The 17,981-nt window shown below is 43.2% G+C and overlaps 2 protein-coding genes across 8 annotated transcripts in view; both read right to left on the bottom strand.

Annotated features, from left to right (window-relative positions):
- Positions 1-2,728: 2,728 nt before the first annotated feature.
- Positions 2,729-10,170, bottom strand: hoxb2a (homeobox B2a). The gene is made up of 2 exons (XM_019858616.1): positions 4,966-10,170; positions 2,729-3,636 (listed from the first exon to the last, which is right to left on the bottom strand). The coding sequence occupies exons 1-2, from the start codon at positions 5,447-5,449 to the stop codon at positions 2,804-2,806; spliced, it is 1,317 nt and encodes a 438-aa protein (XP_019714175.1). The 5' UTR covers positions 5,450-10,170; the 3' UTR covers positions 2,729-2,803.
- A 199-nt stretch (positions 10,171-10,369) lies between these two features.
- The window catches only part of hoxb3a (homeobox B3a), a 77,537-nt gene continuing 69,925 nt past the window's right edge, over positions 10,370-17,981 (bottom strand). For 6 of the 7 annotated variants that reach the window (XM_019858611.1, XM_019858609.1, XM_019858612.1 and 3 more), the window contains 2 exons: positions 17,010-17,704; positions 10,370-12,776 (listed from right to left, as the gene is read on the bottom strand). In XM_019858611.1, the coding sequence (XP_019714170.1) occupies positions 11,902-12,776; positions 17,010-17,583 (1,449 nt within the window). In that variant the 5' untranslated portion in view covers positions 17,584-17,704 and the 3' untranslated portion in view covers positions 10,370-11,901. The remainder of the gene's footprint in view (positions 12,777-17,009; positions 17,705-17,981) is intronic. The other variant, XM_019858615.1, reaches the window with a different exon arrangement.

Here is a 17,981-nt window from a genome sequence, read left to right as displayed (position 1 = left end):
GTGGCAGCCGGTCGACAGACGGTGACAGCCAGAAGAGCGAGATTATTGAAACACACACAACCAAGCTCTCTCGCTCTCTTTTGCTTTGCATAGCAGCATGTTCAGTTGCGCTTACGGACGTAGCGCCAAGGTGTATTTCCTGACATTGGTTTTATGAAGTGTTCTAGAACCCCTGTGGTGATATCCTTTACACATTGATGTCGTTTCTTTTTTGATGCAGTGCCGCTTGAGGGATCGAGGCTCAGAGGCCTTCCATTTTGGTTTTCAGCCATTCCGCTTTCATGCAATGATTTCTCCAGATTCTTAGTATTTTGGGATATTTTAGACCATAAATGATGCAATCCCTACATTTGTTGCAATTGTACGCTGAGAAACATTGTCCTTCAACTGTTTGACTGTTTTCATGAAGTTGTTCACAAAAATGGGAACCGCTCCTGATCTTTCATCTGTCTTACGGACAGTGTTTGTCCATCTTGGTGCCAAAGGCTCCTCAACGTCTGGCTGCAAATATGAGCAGAGGTTACAGGACACCACAGGAAGTAAATAAAACTGCATGAACTGAGTTGTTTTTTATTTTTATTTTTTATGTGTATTGTCTCTCTCTCTGTCTCTTTCTCTCTCTCTTTCTCTCTCGCTCTCTCTCTCTCTGTCCTCTCTCTCTCTCTCTCTCTCTCTCTCTCTCTCTCTCTCTCTCTCTCTCTCTCACTCACTCACTCACTCACTCACTCACTCACTCTCTCTCTCTCTCTCTCACTGCCAAATTGCCAAGTAATTAAATCCAGTACTTTGTAATAGTTGGTTAGTTGGTGCAGGATGACAGAGAAGTTGGAGTGCGTGTTGGCACTGACATCTGCTTTATATTGTTTTCTTTAAGTCTCTCACAGCTCTGAGCATTTCACCCAGTTGAGCTATAGGATTGTTGAAAATAATTTTTCAATATATACTCAATTATCCTGATTATATCTCAAGGGTTAGATCAATAAATGGAACACTGTGTTGCTAAACAGAAACAGCTAATGTTCTGAAACACACAAACAATGTTGATAATATTCGAAATTTCGCCCCTGACTGTGCTTCATTGTCTTGTCTCTTGTTTCCCTGATGGATTGCATCAAATTGCATCAATACTCCAGTAAGCCGAACATACTCAGAGAAGTCGGTGTTGCAATGAATAAGTAGGCATCCTATATTTTTAATCCTCCATTTAGAACATTGTCATTAAAAAACAAACATTCCTGATATTTTAATTATTATTATTGGTGTGTGTGTGTGTGTCTCTCTCTCTCTCTCTCTCTCTCTCTCTCTCTCTCTCTCTCTCTCTCTATATATATATATATATATATATAGTGGCAGCATTTCTAGCACGATGACGTTTTCTCTCTCGTCCTCTTTTTTCTTTCTCCCCCACACGCGCGAGCACACACACACTCACACACACACACACACACACACACACACACACACATTCACACGAGCTCGCGCGCACGCACACAGCTTGCCCCGTAATGGCTGCCATTGCTCATTGTTTGCATCCTGCTTTGTCTGCAGCGCCATTTTAACTCCGCAGGAGGAGGGGAAGCAGCCAAGTTAGCATAACATTAAATTCTCAAAGGCTGCGGGATGTTCCTATAGCTCGTGGATATCAACGCATTCAGTCTTTTGTTTAATATGCTAACTATATCATAATATATAATATTATTACGACTAACTATTATAAACCTATAGGGAACACAGCCAAGTCTAATGTTCCCATTATTTGTAGCGTAGGATAAAATAATTTTCTTCATTTAACATCCCTGTGCAGTCGTTCGTTGGTGTTTTCGCATGACTGCGTGTGTTTATTTGCTAAATCTCCCAATTCTACCCAGATGAAACGATCTAAAGAAAATCCGGACAATCCGTGTCCTCAATCTGTTCTTTTCATTCTTTCAATCTGCTCTGAAAAATGAGCGAGCTAGGGTGGGGTGAGAAAAACATAACCTTAACAGTGAAAAAGCATTTGGTGCAAAGTAAAGCGCATTTAGGTGTATTAAATAACTAATTTAACATAATAAACATTTAAAATAATAATAATAATAAGAAGAAGAAGAATAACCATTATCATCATCGAGCATCACATTTTTAGTAATACTGTATGCCCAAGTCGTACAAATTGTAAACGTTCAACAAAAAGGTCTCAAATATATCCGATAGGATATTAATTTGAACGTCTGACACCTTAGAAATAAAAACTGTAAACGCCACTTTGTAATTGTATTTGTATTTTTATTATCATATTCGTATTCCACTATGAAAATATGTATACAATAAATAATTTGGATCTCACTATTAAAGAATCTCCATAAATAAACTAGTGTGTAAAACTCGCATCATCAACACGGCTTCCTTCTTCTCTCCGTTCACAGCAAGATATTTTTTTTCCTGTTCATTTCCTCAATCGAGATTTTCAAAAAGCAGTCCAGCGATACGAAGCAGTTCCTGAGAAGTTTGGATTAAAAAAAAAATCACGCACTCTAAAAATTCTAACTAATAAATATCATTATAAATTCACATTCCTGGAATGAGGGCACAGAAAAAAAAGATTATTTTTATATTCTTTTTTTTTAACTGGTCATCTCTCGTCGTAGCTCTTCATTTTACGTGTCAAAAATAGTGGCAAAAGGATGAAAACATATTTAAATATCAACGTCGAAAATTTTCACTCATAAATCATTCGGGAATGTAGACGTGTTTGTTTGTTTTCCTCAGCAATGCAGTTCTTGTCGAGAGCCCTCGTTTTCTGTGCGGTATTTATAAACAAGACTCAGAAGTTGAGATGCTGAAGGTCCATGGTGCACAGAGTGCGTGTGAACAAGTCGAAGTCCTCTTCCGAAAAATCCACCGGGCTGTCCAATGAACTCTGAAGGCTGGGTGACATGCAGGCGTCCCCGGAAAAGAACGTCAGGTCGGGGAGCTCGGAGGAGCACGAGGAGGAGGGGATGGACGAATCTGGCTGCTCGCAAAATGCTGGATCAGATACTGATACTGTGCTCGTCTCGTTCAAATGCTTTACGCTCGTGTTCTCACTGGAATGTTTTGCCGCGAACTGCTCCGGGGACTGGTATTTGGCAGCAGAGTCACAGGAGTCAGCCGCATTCGACAGGGTTGGCAGCTCCGGGCGGCTCGATAGGCCTCCCTCCTCCAGCGTGGGATGCGCATTGTCCCCGCTGTCAAAGGTGTGGGCGGTGGGTGCAGCGGCCGAAGATGGATTACTGCTCCCCGCCTCGCCATCCGATAACTCTCCGGTGCCAGATGCTTCAAGCGGCTGGCTTGAGTATGGTGATGAAGCATCCGCGCCTTCGAGGGGCTCGATACAACTCGGTTCGCCGGATTCTTGGTTTCCTCCTCCCCCTTCGCCACCGCCGTCACGGTGGTGTGTGGTCTGCCTCTTGTGTTTCATCCGCCGGTTCTGGAACCAAACTTTAACCTGCCGCTCGGTCAAATCCAAAAGGGCGGCAATCTCCACTCTTCTAGGTCGGCAAAGATACTTGTTAAAATGAAACTCCTTCTCCAGCTCGAGCAGTTGCGTGTTGGTGTAGGCTGTGCGGAGCCGACGGGACCCGGCTCCTCCGACATCCAGACCCGCCTGATTCGGATCTGAACGGAAAAGTACATAAATAAAGGCCGTGCTTTAATTATTCGTTCGAATGTCTGCACGTGGATTTCGTCATTCTTATAATATTACAATTCACGTCATGTTTTCCCTCCACGGGGATTCAATGAAGCCACTAAAATATTACTCGCACAATTTCGTATTCAAAATACCGGTAAGCTGTTTCAACATAGGGCATGGAGCTCGCCCGGTTCTCCTTTATGAAATAAAAACATTAAAACACCCTAATATATAATTACTGGATCATAGACCCGTCCTCTGAATATAGTCTAGGCTCGAAGTATAAAAATAAATACAGCAATAAACAATTTTTAAAAGCTAAATAAAGCGAGTTGTGTCGCTATAATGTCAGTAACACTCGTCTGTAACAAGCAGGGAGTACTGTGAACGACTGTGTGAAATTGACATGCAGAGATTTTGATTAAATACATCAAAATAGGGGGTAAGAGTGAGAACCATAGATGCAAATGTTATATATTGCATCTGCGTTTTTGTCGTATATGTCAAAACAGACACCAAGCCCTTAAGGAAACCAGCAAAAGAAAAGTCGGAAATTTGTACACGATATAAAAAGCGCGTGTTTCAACGTGTGTATGCGTGTGTGTGTGTGTGTGTGTGTGTGTGATTTAAGTGTTGATCTAAAAATATTAATGATAACTGCGTATGGGATGTAACTGGAAGCCAAACGAAATCGAGGATTTAAGAATTTCCATATCTTACTTTGTGTTTATAGTATGCTCCATCCAACCCCGCCCCACGATTCTTTGAGGGACTATATGCGTCGCAATTCAATATGGCTGCCTTGAGCACAAAATATAGGTTATATCCAGGAAGACTCTCTGTTTCGAAATATAAACATGTAAAGTTTGTAATTATTACAAATAAGCACGTGAAGAATTGTACAGAAAATATCCCTTGCGTTTACACACCACATGTCATCATTCCAAATTTAATGACTGTCATAATAACCGGGATAGATGTATATATAATTGCGGGGTACTCAATGCAAAATCTCTCTCTTCAAATAGCTAACGTGGCCATTTTAAGACCAATGAATGGGAGCGTGCAAGACAGGGCACAGCATAATGCAGTGGTCTAAAAATGGCTCCCTGCTGCTCCTGCATCACCGCAATGCACAAGACGCACATAGACACAACAGTGATTGAGACAATGCCATCCTCGACTGATATACATTTAATGCAATTGCCCGAGTGGAGATTAGCAGTGGGCAATCAATCAGTTTAAACACATCCAAGTCATCCCTACTGCCCAACCATAAACACAAACACATGCACATCCCAGCATACACCGACCTGTGGGTGATTCGATGCCCGCCAAAGCGTACCCGGAGGCGGTCGGTGAAGGAGACGAAGAGGCGGATGGGATGATGGATCCGCCACTGCTAGAGCTGCCCCCACTTTTCTGGCATTTTTTGGATGACTTCTTCTCTTTCATCCAGGGGAATTCGTGAGCCAGCGATCCTGCGGCAGAGGATGCGTTCGGGGCGGGGGCCTGGCTGGGCGGGCAGGGCTGTTGGCTGAGTCGGTGGTTCGTCTGGAGGCCATTGGTAACAGAGGTTCTCCGGTTCTGTTGGTTCCTTGAAGATGGTCTTGGCTGGCTGGCTGTGCAGGGGCTGAGGCTGGGGATGGTGTTCTCGAAGGGAGGCGGAATTACTGTCGACTCCTTGATTGATGAAGTTTGAAATGACTCCAGGACGGCAGGGAAGGACGTCAGGCACTCTGCTAGCGACGGTTGGCTGTTTATAAAACCGATCTCTCGTTCAAATTCAAAATTCATAGCTCCTTCAATCGGATATCACTGTCTAACGATGAGACCCCCGGAAAATCCCTTCCCCAAAATAAAAAGCAAAACACACGCGCACACACACACGCACACATTCATGAAGACTCCTACAGTCCCGAAACGTCTTAAAATTAAACACAAATTAAAAAAAAAACCACGAGCACGGAAGCACCAGCCGCGGTAGCGTAAATGCGTGTGGCAATATAATAATTGTGTATATTGGTGATATTACTAGCGTATGGGGACCTGGGTAGGCTAAACTGAAGAACTATGGGGTGAAAATGCAGCCAATTCCTGGTCACGTGATCCGAAAGAACCAATTAGAGGCCTAGGCCTGGCGGCAGCGTTGACTGTGGGAAGCTGCATAATTATGTATGTACAAAATGTGGCAAACGGGGCTATACCGCAAAATAATGCCATTGTTTTTGTCACACCGGGGGGTGTTTCAGAGGCAAGGAAGAAGCCTGAAGGCTACCGTTAGCCATGTGGGCAGTGTAGGCGAACTGTCGGTGGATTTCAACTCGTATGACGGAAACAATAGAGCATCGTTTTTCCCCGATGGCTGATGACGGTCAACTCTCGAAGATCCCCAACACCGTTTACATTATGGCTCCTTCAAAAATGCTATCTACATCAAAACTCGGATCATTAATTTTTTTTCTGTGGGACAGACGCCGAGATTTTTAGATATGTGGGGAAATATTTTACATTTCATTTTTGCACAGACAGCAGTATGGCTAGATTTAATTATGCATAAAAGGTGGGAAATGTTTAATTGCAAATGCGTCGTGCTTGCTCTTCTTCGGCTGTTTGCTTTTCGTAAAAAGATACGAGTTTTGATTTTTGAAATCCATCTTCTTGTGTCCCTCGGCAATCCATAGTGAGAGACAGAGGTTACCCCACCCCCTTCCTCAGTGTGAAGTGTGTGTTAAAAATGGTTGGCGTGTTTACGGAGGGAGAGGGAGTTCACAGCGAGGTCGGTCTGCAACCGAGGTGGGGGGGGGTGCGCACAAGTCGCTGTTCGTGATAAAAAGACACAATTTTAATATGAGCTTTCCGAGTTGATTGCCGGGGGCATAATGTCATTGGAAAATTGGGCGAAAATGATGACAGTTTGTAAAAATTGGGAACTCCATAAATAGGACGGGATGTTTCAATAGGGCCAAGGGAGCCCCGGGTGGGTGGGTGTTGGTGATCAATCTTTCTCTGACTGCAAAGACCCTGACGCATGCCTCTTCTTTCCTGAAATCATTGATGCAAACTTCCCATCCACGCTACCCATTTTCTTATATTATGAACATTCACTGCGAAAGTATCATGCACCTGTTTTATCCTCGTATTCCATTCCGACCCCGACGACAGCCCCCATTTCGTTTGCATACAAGTTGTCTTCGCCTCCTTTTCCCCGAGGGTGCAAAAGAAAGAAATGCAGAAATGTGTGTGGGAGTGAGGGCCACTGAGCGAAGCGGGCAAAGTAGACGCTGGATTTGACGGCACATCCACAATCACTCGGATATCCGTAGAAGGCACACATTTTTCTATAGATTGAATTTGTGAATATATTAGATTTACATTTCGTTGTTTTGAGGGTAATAGTAAGCTGATCAGGTAAAATAATCTATTTGGAACATGGCCTGATTATACGGTATCGCAATATGTTAAACTGCTATTGCATAACACAACGTATGTTGCGAAAGAAATTAATCCTGCGATTTTGATCGCTTGTTCAAGATGCATGCATGAAAACGACATTTGGTTGAGCGTTGACAGTTAACATCAGATGGGTATTTGTAATTCTATTAAAAGCTGTCGGCCTGCGTGATGGTCGTTAATAAAACAGCGTTGAAGCTCTCCGAGCTCCTGTGACACACGCAATGGCTTTGTGAAAGCCCGCTCGCGGCTCAGCTCGTCTCAACTTCCAACGCGTCTTGCGCAGCTGAAGCCAAGTTCCCTGTCTGTTTTTATGAGGCAATAAATTAGATCAATCTCTGCTTATTGGTGTTTTTATTGTCTGTTAGTCCAACGAAAATGTAAAGGGAAGTACGGCCGTTATTTATGGGGCCCTGATTTATGTCTCAAATCGGTTCTCAGAAATAGGGGGGCGAGACCGAGAGAGGTAAAGAATTGAAGCTGCGGTTGAGGCTCCAAACCACGTGATCACGTCATGGCGTGAGCTAGCGTTTTTTTTTTTTCCAAACAGAGACAGAGCTCCGTCTTGGAAGACCAACATGGGTTTATAATCGGACAAGTATTATTATATAATTTGCACGGAGCCAGCAAAGAAGCTTAATCGCAAATCTACTGTGAGCACTGTGGAAAAAATTAGTTCCCTATCTTTGCACTGTTTTGTTATATCATGTATCGCATTTCTGATAGTGAACAACAAACAAACCGTTTGCGCTTCAAAACGATTAGATAATACGTCGACATGTATGGACAATTTTCTGGCGGTAAATAAAAAGAATGTAGCTCACTTCTTATTCGGTAATGAATGTTGATCGGCTCATTATCAGTTAGCATCTACAGTTTAGATGCTAAACTATGGAAACTATGGATGCAAGAATCAACCGATTTGTTAGGAACAGGAGAGGGAGGGGAAACAGCGTTAAAGCAACAATAGAGGTGGCCCAGTGTGAATGCTCCCCTAAAACTTATCTAGAATTCAATTGTTCTAGCGGTTATTGTGTTTTTGTTGTTGTTGTTTCTACTAACAAACACTTGTCTTTAATGATTGCCTCTGATCGGCTGCTATACCAGCATGTCCCACCGGATTAATAAAGTATCAAACTGACCTAACGCTCGATTTTCACATTTTTGGAGAACTGTGTAAATTTGAGATGTAGATCATTGCACTTGAAAGCCTGCGGTTCAAGTTTACTGCCTGAGAGGATGTCGAAACAGTGAATGAAACTCTGAATAAAGTAACATTTTATTAAGGAATTGTTGGACAGACAGCTCTATAAACACTTAAATATAAAGTTGCTAAAGGGCAAATAAAGAAGTCTTGTTCTCCAAAAAGACTTGTTCTTCTTCCCCCAGCTAATATGTTGTCAAAATTCTACAGTATGCGCATGGATGGGTTACCAATCCCCATCCCTGCAGTTTCCTTGTACATGGCAAGACATGTATGTACAAGGGTCACTGTAGGAACTTAAAAAGTACTTATTTGCTATCAAAATACAAGAACTAAAAATGTAACTTCAGTACAATCGACAAAGAAGAAACACAATGTTGTTTTTTCTTTCATAACAGGTAAATGCTAGAAAATTACATTTTTTTTCTCAACATAAATACATGAGGGATAAATAATGATAATGGAGAGAGAAAATTCTTTTCAACTGGTTATAACAAATAAATATTTTCTGTGAATAATCACTTGGACGCACATCTGCGAAAGACTCTGATTGGAGAGCCTCCCTGAAAATATTATTTTAGTTTTTTTTTTTTTTTTTACTGTAAACTTAAAAATGTAAACTCTAAGTGCAACAATGATGCCCAGATGCCAAAAGCATTTGTGTAAATTGTACTTTTAAAAAAACATGAGTATATTTCCAGAACATCAAGGAGTGTAGAGTGGGCCGAACACACTTAATGATTTTAACACTGAGTTCATTATTTTTAAAAATGTTTTGTGTATTGTCCCAAACTCTGCTTACAGACGCTTCAAACAAATAAACCCATTTTTTTTAATGTGCACACATTTCTGGGATTAGCATTTTTGTTCAAATATATACCCTGTATCCATTTTAAAAGTTAAGATATGTGAGGGGGGAAAAAAACAACAACAAACAATATAAAAGAATGATGCCCACCAATTTATGTAAACCCTTCCATTAGTGAAAGTGAGTGAGAAAATGGGCATAAGCATAAATAAAAAGCATTCTCAACACTATACCCTGTATCAATGATGTGCGAAAATAAGGTCATCAACAAATTCTGGAACAACGTCAGCAGTGGATGTTACCTGACTGCACATTTACCAACCGTGGGAAACTAGCTTAGCATTGCTGTGTGTACAAAGGGTGGGATGCTAAAGTACCTAGAGAGACTTTGTATGTACGTATGTCATTCTTGGGGATCTATCGCCTTGGAGCTTTCCAAAAATACGGTTGGAGTGAGAGAAGAATTGACTGAAGGTGTCAAAATTGTGTTCAGATGCATAAATAGAATTGTAGAAAATTGTTGCCCCTCGTCAGAGGGCGTGTGCTGTTGTGACATTATCAAATACAATTCGGTTAGTGATTAAATCTGGATCCACACAGGAGGTGAAAAGAGACAGAGGATTACGACTCAGCGTTTTGATGCACTTACTGGACAGGCAAGAGTGAAGAGTGCCGGCTATTCTTTCCTCTCTCTAGGAGCTCGACACACTCTGCTCAGATGACTACAACATGTGTTGCCTGGAGGGGAAGAAACCTCACTGTCATTAATCGAGCCACCTCAGTAACTTCCCATTAAACGCTCCACTATTTCATCTGGAAGACCTCTTTGTATATGGGGCTGGCGAGGTATCTAGTATTTAAATGAAGTCTCAATCAGTGTTATTCAATAGAATATTAATGAGTATACCATTTGCTCAAGTGATCAATGATTTTGAGATCTGTGAATTTGAAAACATTTAACGAAGGCTTTCTATGAAACATCCATGCACCCATTTTCTAATCCGCTTCCCCTTATGAAGGGTCGCGGGCGTGCTGGAGCCTATCCCAGTTTTCTTCCGGCAGTAGGCGGGTTACACCCTGAACTGGTTGCCAGCCAATCGCAGGTCACACATAGATGAACAACCATTCGCGCTCAAACTCACACCAAGGTACAATTTAGAGTGTTCCATTAAACTGCCATGCATGTTTTTGGAATGTGGGAGGAAACCGTCGTACCCGCAGAAAACCCACACAGGCACGGGGAGAACATGCAAACCCCACATAGGAAGGGTAGAGCCGGAATCGAACCCTGCACCTCTGCACTGTGAGGCTGACGTGCTAACCAGTCGATCGCCATGTCGCCCTTCTATGAAACTAATTAACCCTTTCATGCACCAATAATAATAACCTGTAACTTGATAACATGATAAACTGCCCACTGTAGTAACCGCTGTCCCTGAAAGCGCTAAAGACAAATAAATGCCTCTTTTTCAGGTTGTCACGACTGCACTCATGAGTTTGGCAGGATAAAACTATATGAACTTCATCCATCCATTTCCTGTACCACTTGTCTGTCTCCAATAGGATCAGTGGTAACTGGAGTTGATCCTTGCTGAGTTTGGGCGAGAGGCGGGGTGACATTTCAGACCGGTCACCAGTCATCAAATAGATAAACAATTAACATGAAAAATCAATTGAGAGCAGGGGTCCCCAATCAGTGGTCCGTGGACCAGTATGTGGTACCAGACCGCACAGAGAAACAATTCCACACAGCATTTTTTTTTCAGTGGACATATAGAAATGTTCATAACAGCAGCCAATCAAAGCTGACCTTTTGTTTCTCTACTTTGGTTTGCCAATTGAAAAAGTTAACAGACAGTAAGAGTAAGACATAAACAATGACCGAGCGTGTAGCTAAACGCGCATCTGATGGACATCCAAGACTTGGTTTATCTTCTGAAGATGAAGCTATTTGGACAAGAGAAAATTCCTCACCATGGCTAGTGCAGTAATAGCTCCAAAGCAACCGTTATGCATGATGTGCCATCAAAAACAGGCAACACAACAATTAATGTTGAATCATTTGCACCACCCATGTGGTGATGTGGAAATCATGAAAACACAAGTGGAGTTTGCACAGCCTGTCCAAGTCGCATTGGCAGTTGCGCCGCTACTCACTAGCCTCATCGCCGATACCAAATGAAGGATCATCACTTAAAAACGAGAATGTTTTCATTTTAAGGCGGATTCATTATTCCCGAGGGCTCCATTTTTTATCAGTCCATAGCATGATTATATTTTGTTCAAGCTTTGCTGGTCTGCGAAAAAATGGTTGGGGACAACTGATTTCGAGTGTTCAATTGGCCTCAAGGGTTTTTTTTTTTTTTTTTTTTTTAAGAATGTGGGAGGAGGCCAGAGCACCCAAAGAAAACATCACAGAAAGACGTGCCGCCCACCGTTTCCTTGTACTGCCTGCTCCTTATTTAGTGCATACATGTAGAGACTAGCGCTACAGAATGAGTTTTCTGTTTGAAATGAATGGATACAAATCCAAATTAAGTGCTTTTCTACGAGTGAAATACAATGACATATTGCTAACACCAATGACATCAATATAGGGCCAAAACATTGATTACTCCTGTTAGGGGCTGTAAAGCATAAACCACTGAATTGCTCCTCTCTGTCTCCTTTCTGTCTCTAATGCCTTTGCTTTTCCTGCAAGTGAGTCCCGAAATGTAAGTTCAGCTTGTTAATTGAGTAACATTACTTGTTCTGTGTGGTCTTCCTTCATTTTTCTTCCCGTTGCTACAGGTGAGTGAGCTTGGGTGCTTCTTGAATTCTGCCCTGAGTCGAGGTGTGGTGCGCCGAGAGCTCGGTGTACGTTGCATGAGTGGGCGGGTCGCAGGGACCCGGGGGTACCCCTCCGCTCACATGATGCTGGTTAGTGGCTGACATGGGGCCTGCACCATTGTAGTCAATGGTTTGGTGATGGGATGGTGTGGGGCCAAGGTGATTGAGGCCATACATGGAGGGCCCAGAGCCAGGCATGGCTTCCACATAGCTGCCGCCCCCCACATACACTGGACTGGCCTGCATGTTGGCGGGAGTTCCAAAGCTGGTACTGTTGGCCTGTACGAGGCCATGGTGAGGATGCGGCTCACCGTAGTCTTGATCTTGGTGACTATACTTCTGTTGTGGAGGGCAGCCCTTCATTGGGAGATTGGAATAGGCAGTGGGCATGGAGTACGAAACTCCTTGGTGAGGTTTCCCAAAGGATGGGGGAGATGGGGCATCATAGCCTGACCCTCCTCCCCCACCTCCCCCAACTAATGGGTGCATTGAGTTGAGATAACTGGCAGAGGATTGCATGGGCAGAGGCGGTGAGCTCGTTGGTGAAGGCCCTCCTGAGCTGGAACTTAATCCCTTGGACTTCTGGTCCTTTTTGTACTTCATGCGTCGGTTCTGGAACCAGATCTTGATCTGGCGCTCAGAAAGGTTGAGCAGATTGGCCATCTCCACACGCCGTGGACGGCACAGGTACCGATTGAAATGAAACTCCTTCTCCAGTTCGACGAGTTGGCCGCTGGTGTAGGCTGTACGTGCTCGCTTGGATGAGGCCGATGATCCGCCAGTAGGACTCTTCTCCCCGCCGCTACCACTCTCACCTCCACCTGATGCTGCTGGGAGAGGAAAACGACTTTAGAGGAAGCTTAACAGGGTGATCAGAGTGGAATGGAAACAAAAATATAAGATAAACGGAAGAGACAGCAGACAAGAAAATTAATGATGAAATGGTAGCTGACTCAAAGTGGCTAATAATGTGCTACAGTTACTGTTACACTGTGACTTTTTATATAACTTGTCTGAGTAGTTTAAAATGAAAATATTATTTACGTTTACATCAGTACATTTGTTAAGAAGGAACGTTTACTTATTTTTATTTGATTCCATTGAGTACATTCTGCTCACTGTATTTGCACCTACTGTATATAAAATTGCTGTGTGATCTTTTTGTTTTAGTTCATCAGTGAAACTCACGCCTCAAGTGCTGTCACATGGCTCAGTTTCAACAATCCAACGTCTCCACAGCCCAACACAGAAGCAAGTTTTCTAAGTGACTCATTTATGCGACACATGGCAGAAACAGCAAAGGAAACAACGCCGTGTGCCTCACACTCAGATGTTATGCTAAACCCCTGGCCTCACATCAATTGTTTGTGCATATACACCGTCTGTGTCTGCCCAAAAAGGTCCACATTTCAGCCAACAAGAATTCCACTTTGAACATGCGAAAACAGTGGGAGATTAGACCATCTTAGTATTTTCGCAGATGCATGTTAGGAAAAAGGGTGGTTTGCGCCACTGTGGATGTGAACACACCCGACTTGGTTCGCCATCAATCAGAGTGGCTCCGAGCATTCCCTTTAAATGTGATGCGACCCATTTTGGCAGGAGGTCCAATTGCACAAAGTACATTTATAAGGAATTGCAAGCAAACCCCCACGGGCGGATGATGTTATGTTAGAACACAGATACGCACTGTGTGTAGCGGGCACTTGAAGACCCTAATCCTTCTTGTCCATGTCAAATCCAATGACGTGCACCACACATTAGCAAACCTCAGAATGTATCTGCCTGTGCCCCGATCAAATACACCAAAATCACATTAGACTTATGGGCGCTGAAACTGAAGACGTGGTTCCAGCGGGCATATAGTTCAGAAAACTTTCTGACAGCAAATTGTCACATGAGCCCATCACTGCACAGCGTGAGGAACCAATTTCCCAAACAGGCACATAGAGGCTTGCACCTACATGAAAATCAGGATAAGAAAGCATTTCTACATGTACCGTCTATGAAAAGAGAGCCGTAAGTCTCACGATGGCCAATCAAGAATGCCAAAATCAATTCTAATTATCACTGGATGATTCGGATAGATTGCTGAGTCTGTACCGTCCGTCATAGCAGTATCTGACATCTTCATGAACGACTACACGGTCATATCGTTTTATCGTTCCCAACCTTAATTTATAACCTTTTAATTTACCCATTGGCACATTTCCAGGGCGGCCTGGTGGACCAGTGGTCAGCGCGTCGACCTCTCAGTACAGAGGTCGTGGGTTCGATCCCAGCTCTGGCCTTCCTGTGTGAAGTTTGCATGTTCTCCCCGGTCCTGCGTGGGTTTTCTCCGGGTACTCCGGTTTCCTCCCACATTCTAAAAACATGCATGGCAGGCTGATTGAACACTCTAAATTGTCCGTAGGTGTGAGTGTGTGTGCGGATGGTTGTTCGTCTCTGTGTGCTCTGTGATTGGCTGGCAAAAGGTTCAGGGTGTCCCCGCCTACTGCCCGAAGACGGCTGGGATAGGCTCCAGCACCCCCGCGACCATTGTGAGGATAAAGCTGATCGGGAAATGGATGGATGGATGGCACATTTCCAAGGCTCTTACAATATTCTTAATCAGCATACTACAAGCAAAAACATAGGACAAACTAGTACTGCAAATATGACAAAGTAAACAAGTCTTTCTGATAGACTTATGAGGACTCTAGCTGCTAGCTTAATTGTTGTGTGTTGTCAAGAAAGACTTTAAAAAAAGTTTCTGTCACATAGTAAACAAAATTCACATGAATAAAGATGTTTCTAACACTTAAGGCATATGGACATTGGGTTTTTTTTTGGTTCAACAAAGAGGAACAGAGACAGGAGAAGCATTAACACGCAGATACAAACACACACACGAACACACACACAATATTAGAAAAGGCTAGCAACCAATCAACAAATTTCAGCAGAAAGTGAGTGGACTTTGACAAACTTGACCTGACAGGAAGCTGACAAACCACTGAACATGGACGCCAAAGTGCTGCATGCACTGAGCCCAAACCGCACTTTGTCAACAAAGACATCAGCCAGCTTTGGTCACCGGAATGCTACGCCCCACCACACACCTCCGTCTTGTATTGAGGATACATGCACATGTCCAACTTTTAACTTGACTCACTGCCTTCACATTTGTGCAACCCAGATCCGGTATATGTCACTAACCACACAAGAAAAAAACAACTTCACTCATCACTTATTATATATTGGAGTATTTATCCTGCTCATTTAAAAATCAATTTATCCATCCTTTTATTTATTTTTTTTATCCTCATTCGAGTTATGGGTATGCTGGAATCTATCCCAGGTGACTTTATGCGTGAGGAGTGATACATCCTGGACTGGTTGCCAGCCAATCACAGGGCACCTATAGACAAACAACAATTCACAATCTCATGCACACCGAAGAAAAATGTTTTCAATTAACTTAACATGACTGTTTTTGAAACGTGGGAGGAAAACAGAGTAGTGGGAGAAAACCCACACAAGCACAGGGAGAACATGTGAGCTCCACGCAGGAAGGGCAGGAATACGAACCCATGACCTCGGAACTGTGAGACAGATGTACATATATATGTATGTGTGTGTGTGTGTCTGTGTGATGTGACCGGATTTAAAAGTGACAGTCCTCTTATTTGAGTAAATTTTTTTGTCTGCATTCTTAGGTAGGGGTACTGTTCAGGCAGAGCATAGTATCCCCTGATATTAGTTGTCAGCACTTGATAACAGTGGCAGTTATTAAGAGACAGAGGCCCTGCTACTGGTTGTGGGCAGCTAAATTGCATCTTGGCCGCAAAGACAAAAAGCCCCTGCAGCAATCACAGCAGCAGAGAGACTGTGAGCACAAATCATGCGGAAGTGGCCTTCAATTCACACTGAGTTCATTTAAATACCACATTACTGGAATGGATCATGCTAAATGCAAGAGAGGGACATCGTTTTGGAACATGTTGATTGACATAGTAAGCTGGCAGGCTTGTTAAAAGGCGTGTATATTTTCCGATTCAGATTCTCGCAATTTGGCAATGGTATGTTATGAAATGTAAAAAAAATAGATCATAAAACTAGTCTACAAATTTTAACCTTTTTTTTTCAGAGATGCAAGTAAACTTTTCTCGATTCATTTTTCGCGTCGATTCCAAATCTGCCCTAATTTTTTTCTTGAGAACAGGGGTGTCAAACTCATTTTTGTCGCGGGCCAGATTTCTGTTAGTTTGGAAGGCCGTGATGACTGAAACCATATAAAGAAGTCAAAAATAACAGTTTTTTTTCCCTATTGTTTAAGATATTGCAATGAGGGGTTTCATAACAAGAAAATGCCCCAGTATCACTCAGTATCACTCTTATTTATTACCAAATTTGAAATTTTGGTAGCGATTTTAGGAAGCATCATGAAAGTTGACATCTTTGATTTGCTTTCGCGGGCCACATAAAATTATGTGGCGGGCCAAATCTAGCCCCCGGACCTTGAGTTTGACACCTCTGCTCTCAAACATCAGGTTTTCATAGTAATAATGGCAATATAATAGCAATAATATGATATGTAGTATAGTATTTTATTGAGAAATATTTTTGAATTAAGGATTAGGTTCAGCTACAGGTGGAATTTTTTTTCAGAAACCGCATAGCTATTAATTATAACATATGGTAAAATCAGTGTTGTGCAAGTTTTTATAGGTCAAACTTAAGGACGTGTTTTAAATCAGCATTAAAAAACGTTTCGGAACATATAAGGCATCTCTGATTAAAATTTGCTGTTGAGCTGTGTACCGGTAATTAACTTAATTGAGTGGGTTTTTTTACTTATCATTGTATTCCTTTTCTAGATATGTTGGAATAAATATTGCCATTATAATAAAGAATTAAAAGGAAATGTGGTGATGGGGAAACAAAGAAAAAAAATGGGGGGAAAAGGTCTTTTAGATTATGGAAAGATTTGATGAAAGTAGCATTGGAAGACCAGAAGAGATCCAATTCTTTGGTCGCTGACTTGGCGGAGTTGAACAATAAAAAAGATGGGTAAAACACACCATTGCCCGAGTTGTTGCTGGGTGAACAGTTTTTCTGCTTGGTCGCTTGGCGGGACTCCTTCATCCAGGGAAATATCTGCTTGGCCAAAGTTGGATTGGAGGGCAGCGAAGAGGAGGAGGAAGAAGTGGAGGATGACGTCGAGGAGGAGGAATTTGATGACCTGCTGGGGCCTGATTTGGGGACTGACGAGGCACCAGCACTGCCCCCTGGCTGCTGAGCGACGGTACTTTCATCGCTTGGATTGGGGGCCAAAGGTGGGGAAACTTGGGAGCCAGTGTGCTGCTCAGGAGGCAGGGTGGGCCTCATGCAGCTGCCATTCAGCTCCTTGTTTTTGGCGAGCTGTTGCTGCTGCTGGTGCCCACCACTCCCACCCAGTGTCTGCAAAGAGCAGGCAGATCGGTGGTAAGAGTCAACATCCAGATGGGTTGCCGACTGGAAGATTGGCTGATGATGAGACCCCGGGACTTCATAGCCCCCAAAGCCGTTGGCAGGTGCAGTTGCTGCCCCCTGCACCTGATAAGATGCGTAGCCACCAAAAAGAGTTGAGTTGTCGTAGTATGTTGTCTTCTGCATGTCTGGGAAAGGCGGCAATGTCTTCTTTAGCTCCGGCCCTTGTTGAGAACCACTGCCGGAAGACCATTTGGCACCAGGGGTCACGTGACGGTGTCTCTCAAATGGCCCCCTGCAATCTGACCTAAAAGGTTAGGAAAAGCAGAAACAAGAAATGAGAGAGATAAATCCATCTTCTGCCACTGAAAGGCGCCATGACATGAATAGAAACCGGCGCTTTTCTTCCCTCACCTCCTGCCCCCCTCCCTTCTGAGCCTGAGCACAGACTGCAGATGCTCTTGTGGAGGGGGCATAAGGAGGGCAGACCTCTTTCTTTACACACACGCATGCACACACACGCGCACACACACACACACACACACACACACACACACACACACACACACACACGCACACACACA

Source organism: Hippocampus comes, unplaced genomic scaffold (genome assembly GCF_001891065.2).
Source record: "Hippocampus comes isolate QL1 unplaced genomic scaffold, H_comes_QL1_v1.1 scaffold187, whole genome shotgun sequence".
In the NCBI taxonomy this organism is placed as follows: Eukaryota; Metazoa; Chordata; class Actinopteri; order Syngnathiformes; family Syngnathidae; genus Hippocampus; species Hippocampus comes.
The sequence above is the reverse complement of the archived record's forward strand: the minus strand, read 5'-3'. Positions and strand labels throughout refer to the sequence as shown.

What these genes read in the sequence shown, in the direction of transcription:
- hoxb2a (XM_019858616.1), bottom strand. Translation starts at nt 5,449, where the DNA reads ATGAATTTTGAATTTGAACGAGAGATCGGTTTTATAAACAGCCAACCG. An exon ending in GGGCATCGAATCACCCACAG is followed by an intron (nt 3,637 to 4,965) that starts GTCGGTGTATGC and finishes TTTTCCGTTCAG; the next exon opens with ATCCGAATCAGGCGGGTCTG.